This window comes from Mirounga angustirostris, unplaced genomic scaffold (assembly GCF_029215605.1).
Source record: "Mirounga angustirostris isolate CCGP_5_RB_7025 unplaced genomic scaffold, mMirAng1.0.hap1 SCAF_10, whole genome shotgun sequence".
In the NCBI taxonomy this organism is placed as follows: Eukaryota; Metazoa; Chordata; class Mammalia; order Carnivora; family Phocidae; genus Mirounga; species Mirounga angustirostris.
Genome location: NW_026991718.1, coordinates 118,013,663 through 118,030,995, shown reverse-complemented (window position 1 = coordinate 118,030,995; position 17,333 = coordinate 118,013,663). Strand labels below are relative to the sequence as shown.

The 17,333-nt window shown below is 44.4% G+C and overlaps 1 protein-coding gene across 3 annotated transcripts in view; it reads right to left on the bottom strand.

Annotated features, from left to right (window-relative positions):
• Positions 1–11,834, bottom strand: part of DHX35 (DEAH-box helicase 35) — a 65,864-nt gene extending 54,030 nt beyond the window's left edge. For 2 of the 3 annotated variants that reach the window (XM_064573169.1, XM_064573170.1), the window contains exons 1-3: positions 11,678–11,834; positions 6,683–6,816; positions 1,924–2,016 (exon numbers count right to left, since the gene is read on the bottom strand). In XM_064573169.1, coding sequence (XP_064429239.1) covers positions 1,924–2,016; positions 6,683–6,816; positions 11,678–11,717 — 267 coding nt within the window. In that variant the 5' untranslated portion in view covers positions 11,718–11,834. The remainder of the gene's footprint in view (positions 1–1,923; positions 2,017–6,682; positions 6,817–11,677) is intronic. The other variant, XM_064573171.1, reaches the window with a different exon arrangement.
• Positions 11,835–17,333: the final 5,499 nt, after the last annotated feature.

Genomic DNA, 17,333 nt, shown 5'->3' with positions numbered 1-17,333 from the left:
GGACTCGACCCTCAGCAGGCCCCCTCTGTTCCCTGGCAGCTAAGCCTTGCTGGGGGAAATGACCAGATCGTCGTGCTGTACAGTATCTCGGATCCAAACATTTGCCACCCACCCCTGTCAGAGGATTCCACACACCGCCACCCCACCGCTACCGGGCCGGGCAGTGAAACCTGCCTTGTGCAATGAAATGTGAGCAAAGTGCCACTTCCAGTCATAAGTTCTAAAACTTGAGCCGTCTCCTAATCCTGCCATCTACCCCAAGACTCCCAAGCCCCAGATAAGAGCTGGGCCATCATCCTCGGTCCCAGGGACCACGGGGAGCAGCCATCTTGGGTCGTCAACCTAAGAAGACCACAGAGGAGGAGGAAGAAATAAACCTTTGTGTTCTTAAACCACTGAGATTTTCAGGTTCTTTGGTAACATAACATAGTTATGTTGAGCTGACTAAATAACCAAACAGACTTATTCCTTAACAAACAGACCACCTCACCTCATGTGGCCCATCTTTCAACCCGTTCTATGTTCCCTCCTCCACATCACTGCTCTCTAATGTCTTCAACTGTAAAAGGAAGGTAATGATAGTACCTGCTTCACTGAGGATTAAACAGATTAATATGTGCAAACTGACCACTTCATGTAGCACTTACTTATTACTTGCTTGACAATGACGATGGCGGTGGTACTGATTATTACTGCCTTCTGATACTCTCTCAGTAATTCAACATGGCCCCTGTTCTGTGTCTGTCTGTAAGAAGCAAGTAATGTGCTATGGTCTTGATACCACCTGCACGTTTCCCTCCAGGTCACCATGTGCTCCGCTGTCCTTTCTCTACTGCCGTCCGTTCCCTTCCGCTTACCTTTCCCTAGCTGCACATTAGATCACCTGGGGACCTTTTAAGAAATACCATGTCTAGGCCACAGCCTAAATCCATTATTGGATTGGGCAAAAGAAGCTGTATTATCTCTTTCTATAAGTTCAAAAACAGAATTAATCTACGGTGTTAGAAGCCAGAATGAGAGATACCCCTGTGTGTTGCACAGGAAGCAGGAAGAGAGGGCAGGAGACCAGAAGGGGACAGAAGAGGACTTCTGGAGCTCTGGTAATGTTCTGTTCCGTTTCTTGATCTGAGGACTGGTAAACATGTGTATTCACTTGTGAAAGTTTATCAAGCTGTACAATTATAAGTACTTTGCAATATACATTTTATACTTCAATAAAAATCTACATTAAAAAGGAAAGAAAAACCTGCAATGACTCTCATCCTTGACCACTTACATATCATTCTTCACCCTCCAAGTCAAGGCTCGTAAGACACATTTTGACCTCACCCTGTCTTTCCACTCTTGCTGAGTCCCAGACACTTCTCACACCCCAGTATCTCTGACCACAATATTCCCTGGATGAGAACATCTTCCTGGCCAGTTCCCACTGGTCGTTCAAAGTCTACTTCAAATGTCATTTCTTTTACAAGGCCTTTCCTGATCCTTCTGTCCACCTCTGTCCACACCAGACAGCAGCTTGCCTTGTAACACGGGCTCCTTCCACAGCACCATGTAATTCTTTGGTAGTCCATTTTTATTTACAACTAGAGCAGTATTCATTCATTTCACCCTCCTCTTCAACTGTAACTACTTGAGGACAAAAACCAGGCATTATACCTCTTTGAAGGAGTCTCCACTGTTCCTTTCAGAGTATGGCTAGTCAATCATTATTTTGGAATTATAATAAATCAAAGATGACTATTACTTCGACGGTAATCAATCACAAGAGCCAAAAGCTGAATAAAAAGTATCTAGTCGGGTTGAATATTTTCTCTCTGACAGAAGATCTTTAAAAAGCAAATTATAGTAAAGAGAGTTCTCAAGTTACAAAACCCTTCTGGCCAAATGTAAGTGCAAAGACACATATAAGTACATACTCACTTGTGGGATCTGCGTGCTTTTCCCACATCCCGTCTCTCCAACAATCACCACTGTCTGATAGTTTTCTACCAAGTATAATATATGATTCCTAAGCTGAAAAATAGAACCATACATTGTAAAGAGCCATACATGTTCTCAAAAGATCTAAACAATGATATTTAAACATTATGAAATGAGCTGTTTGCCAAAGGAAAGTAAATCTTTTTTTTTTTAATTTTTTTTAAAGATTTTATTTACTCATTTGAGACAGAGAGATACAGAGAGAGAGCATGAACAGGGGGAGAGGCAGAGGGAAGGAAGAAGCAGAATCCCCACTGAGCCAGGAGCCCAAAGGGAAAGTAAATCTTACAAAGAATTATCAAAATATATTTCCATCTCGCAGTGTCGGTGTCCATATAAGCTGAGACAAGTGCAATTGAGAGCAGTAACTTACCAAAATATACAATATACATACCCTTTAATTCAAAATTTTTACTTATAAGAAGTTATACTCACTGAAGTATTGTTTATAACAGCCAAAATTTCAGTCTGAATGTTCATCAACAGGGTTAAATCAGTTATGAAACACTCCAATAATGGAATATACTCAGGCGTTAAAAAGAACAAATATCTATTGGAAACAAAATGAGGGTTGCGGGGGGGAGGGGGCAGGTGGATGGGGTAACTGGGTGATGGACATTAAGAAGGGCATGTGATGTAATGAGCACTGGGTATTATATAAGACTGATGAATCACTGAACTCTACCTCTGAAATTAGTAATACACTATATGTTAATTGAATTTTAAAAAAAGAACAAATGTCTATTTGTCAAATGTCTGTATGTTAATTGAATTTTAAAAAAAGAACAAATGTCTATCTGATATGGAATGGTCAACAAGATATGTTAAGGGAGGAACTCAAGGTGCAGAACAGTGTAAATAATACACTATTATTTGTGTTTTTAAAGAAAGGATACATACATGCCATGTACAAGCTATCTTTACAGAAAATAAAACAAAACAAAAACCGATCATTGTATTATCTCCTGGAGCGGAAGAGGGTGGCCGGGGAGCAAGGATGTGAAGGAGACAGACCTTTACATTTTGTACAAATTATGTATTATCTAGTTACAAATTCTTTCATTTATTAACTGGGGAAAAAAAAGACAGAAAGAATATGCTTTCACCTCTACCTCTAAATCCAAGTTCGTAATAAAGCACCCATAGGTTACACCTGTATTTCAACTGAGCCTTTCTTTACCCATTCAGTGTGAGCAGAAAACTGAAGAGATGATTCCAACATCCTATCTACTTAGCCCCCTAGTATATTTTTGTACCCACATGTGCTGAAAGACGCACTTGGTCTGGAAAGTCATGAAGGTATTCCATAAATACCTGGTCTGGAATGAAGTAAACCCTGACAAGTTCCCCCACTCTGACTACTGCTCAGCCCGTCTGATTGGGCACCGACAACGTGGTGAGGACTGGGAGAGTGAACATGCTGCCTAACTGCCTCACTAAAGTATTGGCTGCTTTGGGGTTTTGAATCGGGCATTATTTGGGGTCTAAATATATAGTTCTCACATTTTAGTGTGAAACCCTCTTAGGATATTTGTTAAAAATGAAGATTCCTAGCCCTATTCCCAGGGTTTCTGATTCAGTAGGATTACGTTGGGGCTCAGGAATCTGCATTTCTCAAGCCCCCACAGCAGATCCTGCTGCAGGTGGTCTATAATGACTAGTCTAGACACTCTTTTGTCAGTTGCCTGGACTTGGTGCTTTCTTTCGTTTTGGCTAGGGGAAGGTGAAAGGTTTGGGATCTTTGCAGGTATTTTATGAATGTAGATCCAACGGTGGGTGGGTGGGTGGATGGATGGATGGATAGACGGATGGATGGTGGATGGTCAAGGAAAACTAGAAAGACAATCTGAATACAGACAGAAACAAGATAAGGCATTCCAGGAAAGGGAAGTAACATAAGCAAAAGGAAGAAGACGGAAACAAGCAAACAATACAAACTCTATTCCAGGGGCATCATAAGAGCCCACAAAAGGCTCCAGGTGTGGTTTGGAAATGAGTTAGGAGATAGGTAGTCCAGGCTTCCCTAGCAGAGCTACGGTCTGCACCGTCCCTGGGGCGCTGGCTGGGCTGTCAGTGCTGCACCAGATGAGACCGAGCAGAAGAAAACTGAAGGCAGTAACTCACATTTCACATACTAGATAGGAAGGGCTGCACACGAAGAAGGTCCAACGTGTAACATTCGAGAGAGACATGACAAGATTTCCAGTCTGGAGACTGCAAAAATGACAGTAGCGCCCACAGGCGCAAGCAGAGAAATGGCCAAGGGCTGGTGCGGAGGAGGGCACTGAGCTTCAGGGAGGCGGTGTGTAAAGGAGTGAGAGGACGACCTTCCATAGCAATGTCCAAGCCCCAGCAAGAATGCCAGCCTACGGGAGGTGGTCAAGAAGGCTGCCTTGTAATGACAGCAGGAAAAAGAGAGGAACTTTAAATTTATTGCCCCTTTAGTTTCAATTTCTGTCTTTAAAGCTACTTTTAGTTTTAGTGGGGGACGGGTTGGTGAATGGGTCCCTTTCACCCTTTTCATCTCCTAGATTTATCTTTAACATCTCATGAGTGCCTAACTATGCTTAAATTCTGTTTTGCTTTTTACCAATAACCCATACGATTTTAATTTCCATCAATGTTAAACCTTGATTACTTTTGCATTTGTTTCATTTATGGTATCTTGTAAGTTCAGATGGATGATGAAAAACAGTCAAGGAAAGGCCAAAATTAAATACTTGGTAAATAATAATTATCTGTGTACTTGAATACTTACAATATGTCAGGTACCTTGCTAAATGCCCCATGTGGATGATCTCATCTGGGCCTCATAACAATCCAATGAGGTAGGTGCTATTAGTCCCATATTACAGATAAAAACACAAAAGCTCAGATGGTGAAGCAAGGTCACACAGCACAAAAACAATGAAGCTCGGGTTTGAGCTCTAAAGTCTAGCTCCAGAACCTTGATACTTCACCGCAGCTCAAACTATGTCCCTCAACAGCGAGGCAGCAATGGTGAACCTATAATCTCATCTCCTGAGGGGCAAACCGGTTTACATTCACACATATTGGATGAGGTTAATCACCTGAGGGAGAAACCCAGAAATGTCAGTGAGTGACTAAAATGTTTGGGGCCACATAACACTCTAATCTAGGTGACTTGGCTAAGTTAAGAAGGATTCTGTTTCGAATCCATTTGGAGAAAGCACATATCAATAGAAGAGGAATGATTAGCACAGTCTAGACAAAGAGACTCCCTTAGTGTGAGAACTTGGCAGCTCTCCCCCAGCATTGTCCAGGAGAAAGAGTGAGCCACGGGTGCTGGTGGCCACACCTACTCGGGTCATTCCAGGGGCATCACGTGAGGCTGGGAGAGCACGACGCCCTTCATCGGGGGCTATATGAAACATTCTTCAGCTCTATCTAAATGGCCTTTGGCCTAGAGCTCACTTCCTGATTACAATCTGGCTTCCCATGTGGTCTTTTTTTTTTTTAATAAATAATCTAATTTTATTTATTGAACTGATATAATGTAGAAGTTGTGATTACTTCATGATGAAAGGTTTTATATTTGGCATACTAAAAATATATTAAAGCACTACTATATGACAGATATTGTGCTATAGCTTTTTTTTTTTTTAAAGATTTTATTTATTTATTTGAGAGAGAATGAGAGAGAGAGCACATGAGAGGGGGGAGGGTCAGAGGGAGAAGCAGACTCCCTGCTGAGCAGAGAGCCCGATGTGGGACTCGATCCCGGGACTCCAGGATCATGACCTGAGCCGAAGGCAGTCGCTTAACCAACTGAGCCACCCAGGTGCCCCTTCCCATGTGGTCTTGGCAACAGGGAGAAAAGTGAGCCCATGGACCATGTCTGTCTGCACTGGAGAATGACGGCTATAAACAAATGTATTCTGAATTCTAGTTCATACTTTGGTCTCTTGTGAGATGAACATACGTCCATTTCATGAGACCAATAAAATCAAATGCTGGATGTGCACACAGTACATAATAAGCACCCAAATCCCGTCACCGTGTCAGTGGGAGTTAACTTCTTCCACAGAAACCTCCTCAGATGTCCAATTAGTCTTGTTTAAAGAAATTCGCCTTTAAAAAGAAAGCTAACATTGGCCATACACTGGTAATCTGTTGAAGTTGGAGGCACAGCAGTTCATTGTGCTGTTTTCTCTACTCTTCTGTATGTCTGAATTTGTCCATAATCGAAAAGCAAAGAGAGGGAAAAAGAATGTCATTCCATCTCTTCCAGGTTTTCTTTTTTTTTTTTTTTTTTAAGATTTTATTTATTTGACAGAGACACAGCAAGAGAGGAAACACAAGCAGGAGGAGTGGGAGAGGGAGAAGCAGGCCTCCCGCAGAGCAGGGAGTCCGATGCGGGGCTCGATCCCAGGACCCTGGGATCATGACCTGAGCCGAAGGCAGACGCTTAACGACTGAGCCACCCAGGCACCCCTCTTCCAGGTTTTCAATTTGTAACAACATCTAACTAAAAAAACCATTAAGGACTTTCAAGATTTATATGGTTAAGCAACACACACATATTTTGAGGTTCATCCCCTCAGATAAGGGCAGCTCCGAGCTCACTGTGTCCTACAGAGCCGTTAAGAGTAAGAGGACAGGATTCACTTCAGGACCCAGTCTAAGGCCACCGTGCACGGCTTCAGGCCAACCGACTGCACAGGCTTGTTTAGTGTACCTTGAACACCGGCAGCTTCTGCCTCTGCTGCTCTATAGAAAGGGCAGCGTAGGGATTGTAGACAACGGGTGGTGCAGAGTCTTCAGCCAGACTCTGTCTCTCTTCAGAGATGCTGACACCTGGTCCCTCTGTACCTGTAACAGAAATGCTTTTTTCAGATTCTCTGATGCAACCAATGGACAGAAAAATGTGCAGACTTTACAAATTCTAAGGCGAAGATACAACACAAGCAATGCATTTTACCTCAAACTACTAGAAGATACTAAACTTTAACTTCAGGAAAGCATCTAGGAAAGGACCTGGGAGAATACAAAAATCTCCCCTAAAAGCTTCACCGCAGCATCAAGGACAGAGAGGAGAGGCCCCTGGGCTCCAAACCAGCCACTCGTAACTGTATTCCAGAGGACAATGTTTTCAGGTCTGGCCCCGACATATTACTACTAATTATTCTAATTACTCCTCCTACAAGTGACAGAAACCCAATGGGAACTGGCTGAGGTGCAGGAACATGCTACTGCAGGACGACAGCAAGGCCCGGGGACACAAATGCTGCCTTGGCTTGCTCCTTCTCTCATCTCAGCGCCTCTCCACCAGCTCCTTTCGATCCCTAAGTTTGGATTCTCAGTAAGAGTTGGAATCAAGGCTGCTCAGGCTCACAACTCCCCACCCTCCATTCGCTCCCCAACAAGGACTGAATGCAAGAGATGCCACAGGGAACACTCCAGATGCTAGGTCCTACCCTCGTGCGGCTTACTTGCTTCTTTCACTCCTCCTCCCATAACACAGTTTTGTGCAGAAGGTGGTAATACATGCTAAGGAGAAAGTAAAAGACTCAGCGGGGGGGGGGGGGGGGGGGGGGGAGTCCCCGGTGTGTGTGTGGTCTGTGGTCTGGAGGCGGGGGAAGGCTCCTCTTCCCCCAGCTTAGGTCCAATGCCCAGCCTGATCCAACCAACCATAGCCAGTGGAGCGGGAGGCGGGAGGCGGCAGCCCCCATTTTGAATCACAGAACTGGAGTGGTTGGGTGTGAAGTACCATTCCAAGAAACCACCGTGCTGAGCAAATTAAACAACAGCTTTCCACAATGCTGGCTTGGTGAGAACAATGACAAACTGGTGCCCAGGACGGTGAAGAATAGGGAAGCCATATCTCATCATGTAAAACTCTTCAGGTACCATGAATTTTAGCCTTTGAAGGAAAATGCCTTAAGAGGAACATGGGTTCAATTTTTACAATCAGCTTCCAGAACTTTTCGCGCCAATTTGTTTGTGTAGGCCTTGGACAGAACTAAGAGTAATAAGTGACACAGGGTTTGGAATTCAACAGGACACAAGGAAGCTATTTTCTTTTTTTTTTTTTTTAAAGATTTTATTTATTTATTTGAGAGAGAGAGAATGAGAGAGAGAGAACACATGAGAGGGGATAGGGTCAGAGGACGAAGCAGACTCCCTGCTGAGCAGGGAGCCCGATGCGGGACTCGATCCAGGGACTCCAGGATCATGACCTGAGCCGAAGGCAGTCGCTTAACCAACTGAGCCACCCAGGCGCCCAAGGAAGCTATTTTCAAAAGCTAGAGCTGTTGAGCACTGGGGTGTAATGCCTTTGTGAATCTTAAAAACCTTCCCTGGAAGTTCAAACACAGGCCACACAGCCTTCTGCTGGGGGCACTATAGGAGTGATTACCCCAAACTATCATCTCCCAGATCTTCTGAACTCAGGGTCTGATGCCATGTGAAATTACAGGGGCTTTATGACAAGCACCTTTAGCCCAGTGATTTATTTTTACCTTTTTTGGAGGTCCCAAACCCCTTGACAATCTAATAAAGGCTATGGACCCCTCTCCTGAAAAATACATCAGAATATAATGTATCAGGACAGAAAATGCTCGTGGTCCATAGACCCCCTAGAGCTAAGTTTAGAGTCATTGTCACAGATCTCTAATCCCTTTTCCACTTATTTCTAGGAACATAGTTGTGTTCCAGAGGTCCAAGATTGCCAAAAATCATTTAAGTGGGGCACTGCTATATTGTTTTTGCCAAAATGCTGACATTCCTTTCAACAAGATAAAAGATAGAACAGGACCTGGAACAAAGCCTGTGCTCAAAGAGGCAAGTCTCCTTTCCTTTCTTCCCTTATTATTGCCACATCTATATAACTTCTTGTAACCCTTCCCCAAGAAAACTGCTGCAAAGAAGAGTTCATCCTCATCTGCTCTGTTTTTGTCACCAATTCCCTCCTTTTCAAAACATGTTTTAAACCTTTCCAGCCTGTCTTAGCAATAGCATTGCTCCTGCAAGGTCTCTTGCTTCCTCCCACACCAGGGTTTAATCTACCCAGGTGTCTTCTTTACTACCCCTCCCCTCCCTGTCTCCAGCCTACAGCCAAGTCCACCTCAGTATATTCTGTCATGAGATGTTTTACAAGAGCTAATGTCAATCAATAAGGAGTATGTCTCCTCCTTACAAAAGACTTCATTCAGCCAAACCAGGACTGCCTCCCCTCTACATACATCCCACGGTCCATTCTGACTGCCTATGGTTGCCTTTCCCTGGGGAACATTCTCTATACTTAAGGGAGTAACAAGTTTGTAATCCTGCAAACCACAAATGCCTTCATTTCTCCACCTACAAATCAAGGCTGACAACAGCACCCCCACCCCCACCCAGCATTCCCTCTAATTTCAATTTTTTCAATTCAGTTTTTCAATTTGAGTGATGCCCCATTAGTGGGTTATGAAATGAATGTAGTGGGGTCATGACCAGCATTTTTTTTTTTTTAAATAATGAACTAGAAACAGAATAGCATTATCTCCTGCTTCACCCCAAAACGTACCCTATCACTTAACACCATCTCGCTACTCAATTACTTTGGTTTTTTGGACATTCCTGAGGCACACATCCCACTTTGCCTTGGTCAGGCTGCTCTCTTTGCCCAGAGCTCCATACCCCTACCTCTCCAAGGAACAAAACCGTATTTGGCCTTCACTGTTCACCTCAAAAATATCACTATCTTTATGAAGTATTTCTTATCCACACATTCAATCTTTCCCTCTCTTCTATACCTCTATGTAATTCTAATAGTTATTATGTATCTAGTACTAAGAGCTTTACATGTACCCTCATTTAATCCTCAAAACAATCCTTTGGGTAGGGGCGCCTGGGTGGCTCAGTAGGGTTAAGCGTCTGCCTTCGGCTCTGGTCATGATCTCAGCGTCCTGGGATCGAGCCCCGTATGCGGCTCCATGCTCAGCAGGGAGCCTGCTTCTCCCTCTCCCTCTGCCTGCCTGCCTGTCTGCCTACTTGTGATCTCTGTCTCTCTGTCAAATAAATAAATAAAATCTTTAAAAAAACCAAAAACAATCCTTTGGGTAGGTGTTGTTCTGTCCAATTCACAGATAAGGTCACTGAGATTCTGAGCATTTAAGTGACTTTGCCAAGTCACCAGGCTAGTAAATATGGCAGTCAAGGATAGCTTTACAGTCTGACTTGTAGAACCTATCCCCCTTACCACCACTTCTTTCTGCCTCATTCATAATATCTCTTCTAAAGGATATCTAACTTTATATCATAACTGAGACAGAGAAAGAAAGAAAGAATAAATCTTGAGAGCAGAGCAGCAGCCTGGTCATCTGTATTTGCCGCCTGATCACAAGGTTAGGCACTCAATAAGTATACCCTCAACAAAGGAACTATTTAAATAATGGAACAGAACTCTCCGAGTAACCCCATGTTCTTTAGCCAAAATAGTATCCTCTTCTGATTTGCAACAATTCATTCACGCCTTTATTATACTTAACACTTTGACCTGTTATTAAAGGCTTGAATAAGTAAAATAGAGGGTATCTCATCACCTAATGAGATCTTAGTTCCGGCTGCAAATAAAATTCAGGATGGATAACTGGCTAATGATTTGAAATACTGAATAAAACTGTCATTAAGGGACAAACTACAGATTTTTAAAAAGAATTAACACATCCCTTGCTTGGGCTTATCTCCCACATCAAGTATATGCATGGTTAGCATCTCAGGGCAAAACTTTAAAATACCATTTAAAAGTATTCCCCCTACTACCTTCTCCGTCTCATTTCATTTTTGCTGCAAGATACTTTGCACACCCAGACCTGCAGAGGTGCAAGTGGTGGAAAAACGTAAGCTGGTTAACTGTTAAGAAACTTTTGTTTTTCACAAGAAACTGACGGAAGGGGAGGAAGTAAGGCATCTAGCAGGATCTGGCAAGTACACATTCAATAAAATCCTGATGAATGAAGAAACAAAACACATCAAACAACGCCTTTTGTGACTAACATTCGTGTTTCCCTGACAGAGGGAAGTGGGTGACAGCCAATACGAAGGAGAGTGGTCACTTTCTGGTAGACACTCGAGATGGGCAAGAATTACCCTAAAACAAAATAAGGCACTTTCCCTTTTTTATGAGCACTTACTCTGGGGTCAGACAAGGCGCCGTACTCGTTATTCAAGCCCACAGGATAACTATTACTCTACCCATTTCACAGGTAAGGAGGCTAGGGCTCAGGAAAATTAAGTGACTTGCGCAAAGGAACTCTGCTACTACAGGGCACAGCCGAGAAGTCGAACCCAGGCAACCCGATTCCACAGCTTGAGCTCCTAAACCCTGAGCAGCACCGCCCGTCCGGCCCCAGCGTAGCCCCAGGGCGGTAAGAGGACACGCGTGGGCGCTTCAGCGCTTCCCCAGCGTTGGGCAAGGCAGGGATCACGAGTGAGGAAAACGAGGCCCGGGGAAGCTGAGACTCGAACAAGGTCACGCAGAGAGTTTCTGCCCAGGCTGGGGGCGGACGCCCGAATCTGTCGGGACCACCGTGGGCGCCTGAGCCGCAGAGCCCACCAGCTCTGAGGCGGCGGTGGCCAGCCCGCCGAGGTCAGGCCTGCGAGCAGGTCCGCAGGCCCCAGGGCGCCGGCTGCCGAGCCAAGACCAAAGTCAGGCCGCCGCATCTGCCCAGCGTTTCTCTAAAGGCCTTACCGGGTCGCCAGAACTTCACCGGTCCCAAGGGCGCAGCCATGCTGGGGTGAAAGGTCACGAGGGAGACTCCACCCCTCCGTTGCGCGTGAGCCCCCGGAGGGGCCGGGGGGCGTGGCCCGCGAGGAGCCTCGGCCCAGGAGGTTTCCGTGGAGTTACGGCCACGCCCCCGTGGTCGCCACCGCCCCCAGCCACGTGACCTACGGCGGTCTCCAAGAGCGCTCCGGCCCCGCGCGCTGACCACGTGACCGGCCCCGCCATATTGGGGAAAGAGGGCGGCGTTCGCGGAGCTTTTCAGCGTGGTGTGTGAGGGTTCCAGGCGGCCCTTCCAGGAGCACGGCGTGGGCCGGGTGTCGGCCGTTCGCCCCCGGAAGGGCAAGCTTTGGGAGAAAATTGGTGGCACGGGAGTCCTGTTTTTTCAGAGATGAAAATTCTGCATTCGTCCTGTTTTTTCAGGGATGAAAATTCTGCATTCGTTGTAAAAAATGGCATACTCTTGGAAAGATCAAGAGCTTTGAGGATAAGTAGAGGTGATTTGGAATCCTAACTTGGCCATTTCCTCAGGCTGAGCTGTCATCTAATCTCAGTTGTAAAATGAGGTCTTCAAAGGTTCTGTTAAATGAGATAACATGTAAAACACCTAACAGTGTAAGACTTAATAAGCATTCAGTCAATGTTCGCTCTCCTTAACTTAAATAGAGCAAATCCACCAGGAGGAAAAAATCAGAATTTACATGCATACATTCATTTTCCAAATATCTCCTTTATCTCCATAATAATAAAAATAGGGCTCAATACATGATAACCTCTCTGCCAAGAAATCGTCATTCATCTTTAAAATATCTTTACATGGGCCAGCTCTAAGAATAAATTCACTGGCTTAAGCATTCCGCCTCTGTAGACTCAGCGCCTGTGTGCTCACTTTTGTGGTACCATTTAGTTGAACTATAGTTAATCTGCCTCTACTGTTAATATGGGGAGCTTCTTAAGGACAAAGATCATAACACATTCATACTCAGAGCCCAATAACAAAGTACCTGTTGAGTAATGTATATAGGAACACCATGCTTTATACTTAGTTTTAATTCTCCATGGCACTGATCCTTCCTTGTTTTATCTTATTTTCATTAACAGCTGAAGTATAGAAAATGGGGTTTATACATGAATACAAGGGAAAATGAAATAAATGCCACTTTTTATTATTTCTAAATTTTATAGATTACTCTGACTTATGTGAAAAAGTCTTCCTATTTACAAAGAGACAGTAGACTGGCCATGCTCAAATTACTGGATCATAATCTTAAAGCTAGAGGAGACTTTAGTCAACATCTAGCCTAAATTCTTTTGTTTTATGGGAGAAAAAAACTTTGGTTCATGGAGATTAAAAGGACTTGGTCACACTCAATGAGCTAATTTGAGTATCAGAACTGAAACTAGAATTCAGGCTTTCTAATTCCCAAGCCAGTGGTTTTTCACCCACATAGGCCACTTAAAACCATTAGAGCTTAGCTCTCTTAGATGAGAATTAGTTAATCTGCCTCAGAAAGTTCTAAAGCCTAACTGTCCCTAATGGGTTGTTTTGCTTTCACATACTTTTATTAGAGAAAACACCTAAGTAATAACCTAGATGCTGATGTTGTGGTTTTATTGTCACAAACTAGGAGTGGTCTTAACAGACGATCTTATCCTTCCTAATTAACTATTTTTGGAAAGATTGACCTTAAATAACTACTCTAAAATTAAAACTTGTTTCTTGAGATGGCATCCAGAATTTATTTACTTCATTGCCAACAATTCCGTGAAAGTTTGAACATTTTGTTACATGGGGGTATATTTTGCAACTTCTGAATGATAATTGGTTTTTCAGAAAGATAATATTCCTCAAAATTATGTTTCATGGAAATGTTAAAGAAGTTTCTCTGTGCCTACGGTAGTTAATTGTTCCTTTCTACTTTGAAACATTTCCAGTCCGACCATCTTGGCCATGTTTAGGAGGCATAGGATTTAGGGGTTTTCATCCTTGTACTAGTTTAAGGCTTTTATGTAATAAGTGATAGAAAACCCAATGCATTCTCTCTTATGCAAAAAAATGGCTCATATACTTCAAAAAGTCCAAGAGTAGTTCAGACTTGAGACACATAGGACATAATCAGGACTCACGGGCCACCTGGGTGGCTCAGTCATTAAGCGTCTGCCTTCGGCTCAGGTCATGATCCCGGGGTCCTGGGATCGAGCCCCGCATAGGGCTCCTTGCTCAGTGGGAAGCCCGCTTCTCCCTCTCCCTCTACCCTGCTGCTTGTGCTCCCTCTCTCTGTGTCTCTCCCTGTCAGATAAATAAAATCTTTTTTTAAAAAATCAGGACTCACTTCTGAACATTTTGCCTTCTCCTGTCATGAGTGTCACATGGCTATGTCAGCTCAAGCATCACATCCTTAGCATCAAGCCTCCTTACGAAAGTCCCTGGCAAAAGTATCTGACTGACCACATATCCAGCCCTGAACCAATCACCAGGGCCGTGGAATATGAGATACTGACTGACTTAAACATAGGTCACAAACTTCACCCCAAGTCAGGTGTGGTCAGCTTCACCAGAATGACATGGACTAAGAGTTGGAAACAGAAGAGTTCCTCAGAGGGACATCTGAGTGAAATTAGCCGAAGTGGAATGAAGAAAGCAGAAATAACAGATGTCCATGACACCATCCCTGGATTCATGCACTAGAACTCTTAGCTTCCTAAGAAGAATCCTAACTGCCCTTGGGTCTCCTCCATGAAGCCAGAGCAGAGAGAGCTAGCTTTCCCCCAGCCTGAAAAGAGGTAGTCTTTGGCCAAATTGCACGACACTGGGATTTCTCCCTGGGTCTAGGTGTAGCCCTCTGAAACTTGTAACATCTATAAACTTGTCTGGTTTGTTGGCTTGCACACAAATGAGCAAGTTCACACATGTATTAGCATAAGCAAAAGTGTTACTTAGCTCCAAGGACTTGGGTACAGAGGTGTGGGGATCCACCAGGAAAGAGACTCAGCTAGCAGGGGGAGTCTCTGTCATGTCGGTCTGAGGAACAAGGCCCATCTATGCAGTTGGGGAGGGCCTCAGATCTGGTGCTTTCAAGATAGGATGATAGTATGCTTTATTGTCCAAACAGGACGCTTCTCTGACCGAAGAGGGGCCCTCGCAGGCATAAACTGGAACTCTGCCAGGCAAACTGGGGCATCTTTCTGGGCGTGAGGCACCAGTGAAACTAGCATAATGATGCTCATGGGAACATATTCAACGTAAGGTACATAGTCCATGCTCACAGAGTACGTCCAAATATAAACTCATTTATAGCTTTAAACAACTGTCCTAGTGGGTTCAGTGTCTGGGCACACCTCAGAGTATCTGTCATAGGGTTTATCATCAGGACGTTTCTGTCTGAACACCTCACAGTATCATCTTTATTTCTTTTTAAGTTTATTTAAATCTCTACACCCAACGTGAGGCTCAAAATCACGACCCAAGACCACAAGTCACTGGTCCTTCCGACAGAGCCAGCCAGGAGCCCCCACAGTATCATCTTTATAAGATCCTTGTGAGAATTTCTTACCTGATCTTAGCATCAAGAATTCTTCCTGGAGCGCCTGGGTGGCTCGGTCGTTAAGCGTCTGCCTTCGGCTCAGGTCATGATCCCAGGGTCCTGGGATTGAGCCCCGCATCGGGCTCCCCCTGCTCTGCGGGAAGCCTGCTTCTCCCTCTCCCACTCCCCCTGCTTGTGTTCCCTCTCTCGCTGTGTCTCTCTCTGTCAAATAATTAAATAAAATCTTTTAAAAAAAAAACAAAGGATTCTTTCTGAACCTGGATTTAATGCGAATGGTGGATCTGACCAGGTTTCTCTTTCTGCCTCGCCTACTGAGAAGCTTAAAGATAAATGTGTGGACTACCAAGGGAGCATGCTGGTCATTGTGGCTTCATTCCACTCCACCCCTGGGCTTCTTCCATGTAACTTTTCCTTTACATGATCTTGAACCTTAGGTTTTCTTGTAAGTCACCTCAAGTTCCCTTAGTAAAAGATAAATATTCCCCAATCCAACTGCCTGTGGGGGTGGGGTGGCCAGCTCTTCAGCTGACTCCTTAAGTGTTTCAAAAGAATGTCGACCCTGCAGTCTGATTGTGTTGACCTTGCAATTGCATGGATCTCTAACAAACCAATCAGCAGGGAGAAAACAAGACAACTGAATTTCAACACTATTTGATGATACTGGGAAATTTTTATTAAAGTTGTTTAGGTAGGATCATGGTATTGTGGTTGTTTTTAAAAGGGAGTTGTTTTTTGTTTTGATCTTTTACAGATACATACTGAAATATTTACAGCCAAGTTTGCAATGGTTAAGTCTGACATTAGACATATAAGGAAATAGTAATTCTCTCCCAGGAAGGGGCAACCATTTTTGAACCAAATAGTCTGCCCTACTCATCCTCCCCTCCCCTGGGAACAGGGCCAATAATGGACATTGTAAACAAGGACCCAGCTCACCCTGATGCAGGTGGTCCTCAGACCTTATCTTCACCAGCTATGCCCTGGAATGATATTCTTTCCAAACTCGAATGCCCGAAAAGCTTTGTTCACTCTAAGAGACCTAGCCATTTCCTTGGGATCCCATATTTCTTTTGTTCTAATTTCTAATCATTGGCAACACCTTTTAAGTTTCAACTCATCAGTGTATTGACTGCCACTTCTCAACGTACACCCTGTGCTGCCTCCACCCTCCCGCAGAGACTCGTACAACCAAGTCCTGGACTCCCAGTCTAAAAAACCTGTGTTCCACGCCTATGTCACCCTTTACCAGCCTTGCGACCTAAAATATGCCACTGCATCTGAGCTTCTGTTTCTCTGCTCGATTATTGGGAATAACAGCTGTCCCAGCACTACTTTGTTGCGAGGGTCAAAGACAGAACATAGGAAATGATCTAAATCTGCAACTGGTTTCAACCAACTATAAGTTTGTGTGAGGCTTAGGACCGAGTTGTTTACAACCGGACATGAACTGGATGTCTGGCCGGCTTCACAGCCCAGACTAAGGCACGAACCCAGCAAATAACCAGCCTGGGGACCATCAGGGAGGCCCAGGGCACGCATGAATACCCACAGGCATGCTCATGATCCAGTGCATCAGCATGTGCCTATGTGGCAGACGATACCCTCCCCTGTGACAGATCTTTCTTGCTTTGGCCAAATCAGAAGGAGGAGGCCACCCTTTAATTCTCTTCCTTTGGTCGGTCCACACAAACGAGACTGGACAAAAACAGGATTCCACAGCCATACCAACCCTGATTAGCAGGGTGTAGAAACCAGTTGCATGGCCTGCCACCGGACCTGGAATCTGGGATAATTGTCAGTGTCCTCTTCTGCCACTACTCCAGGATATGAGATTGCTAAATCATTGTCAATACACCCATCTGATGAAATTAGGCCCATGGCGCCACCAGAGTTAATACTAGGGCTGAATCCAGGAACGCACACAAAGGCCGCCTTTGGCAGCGCAGCAGAGAACCAAGTTTCTTGTCTAAATAGCTCAAGCTTTTCCTGTGAAGAAAAGACAAGCAGAGAGAGGCACATGAAAAGACCTGCAGTTGCTGGCAAGTTCCCTCCTTCAAACTATACAGATAGTAACACCAACA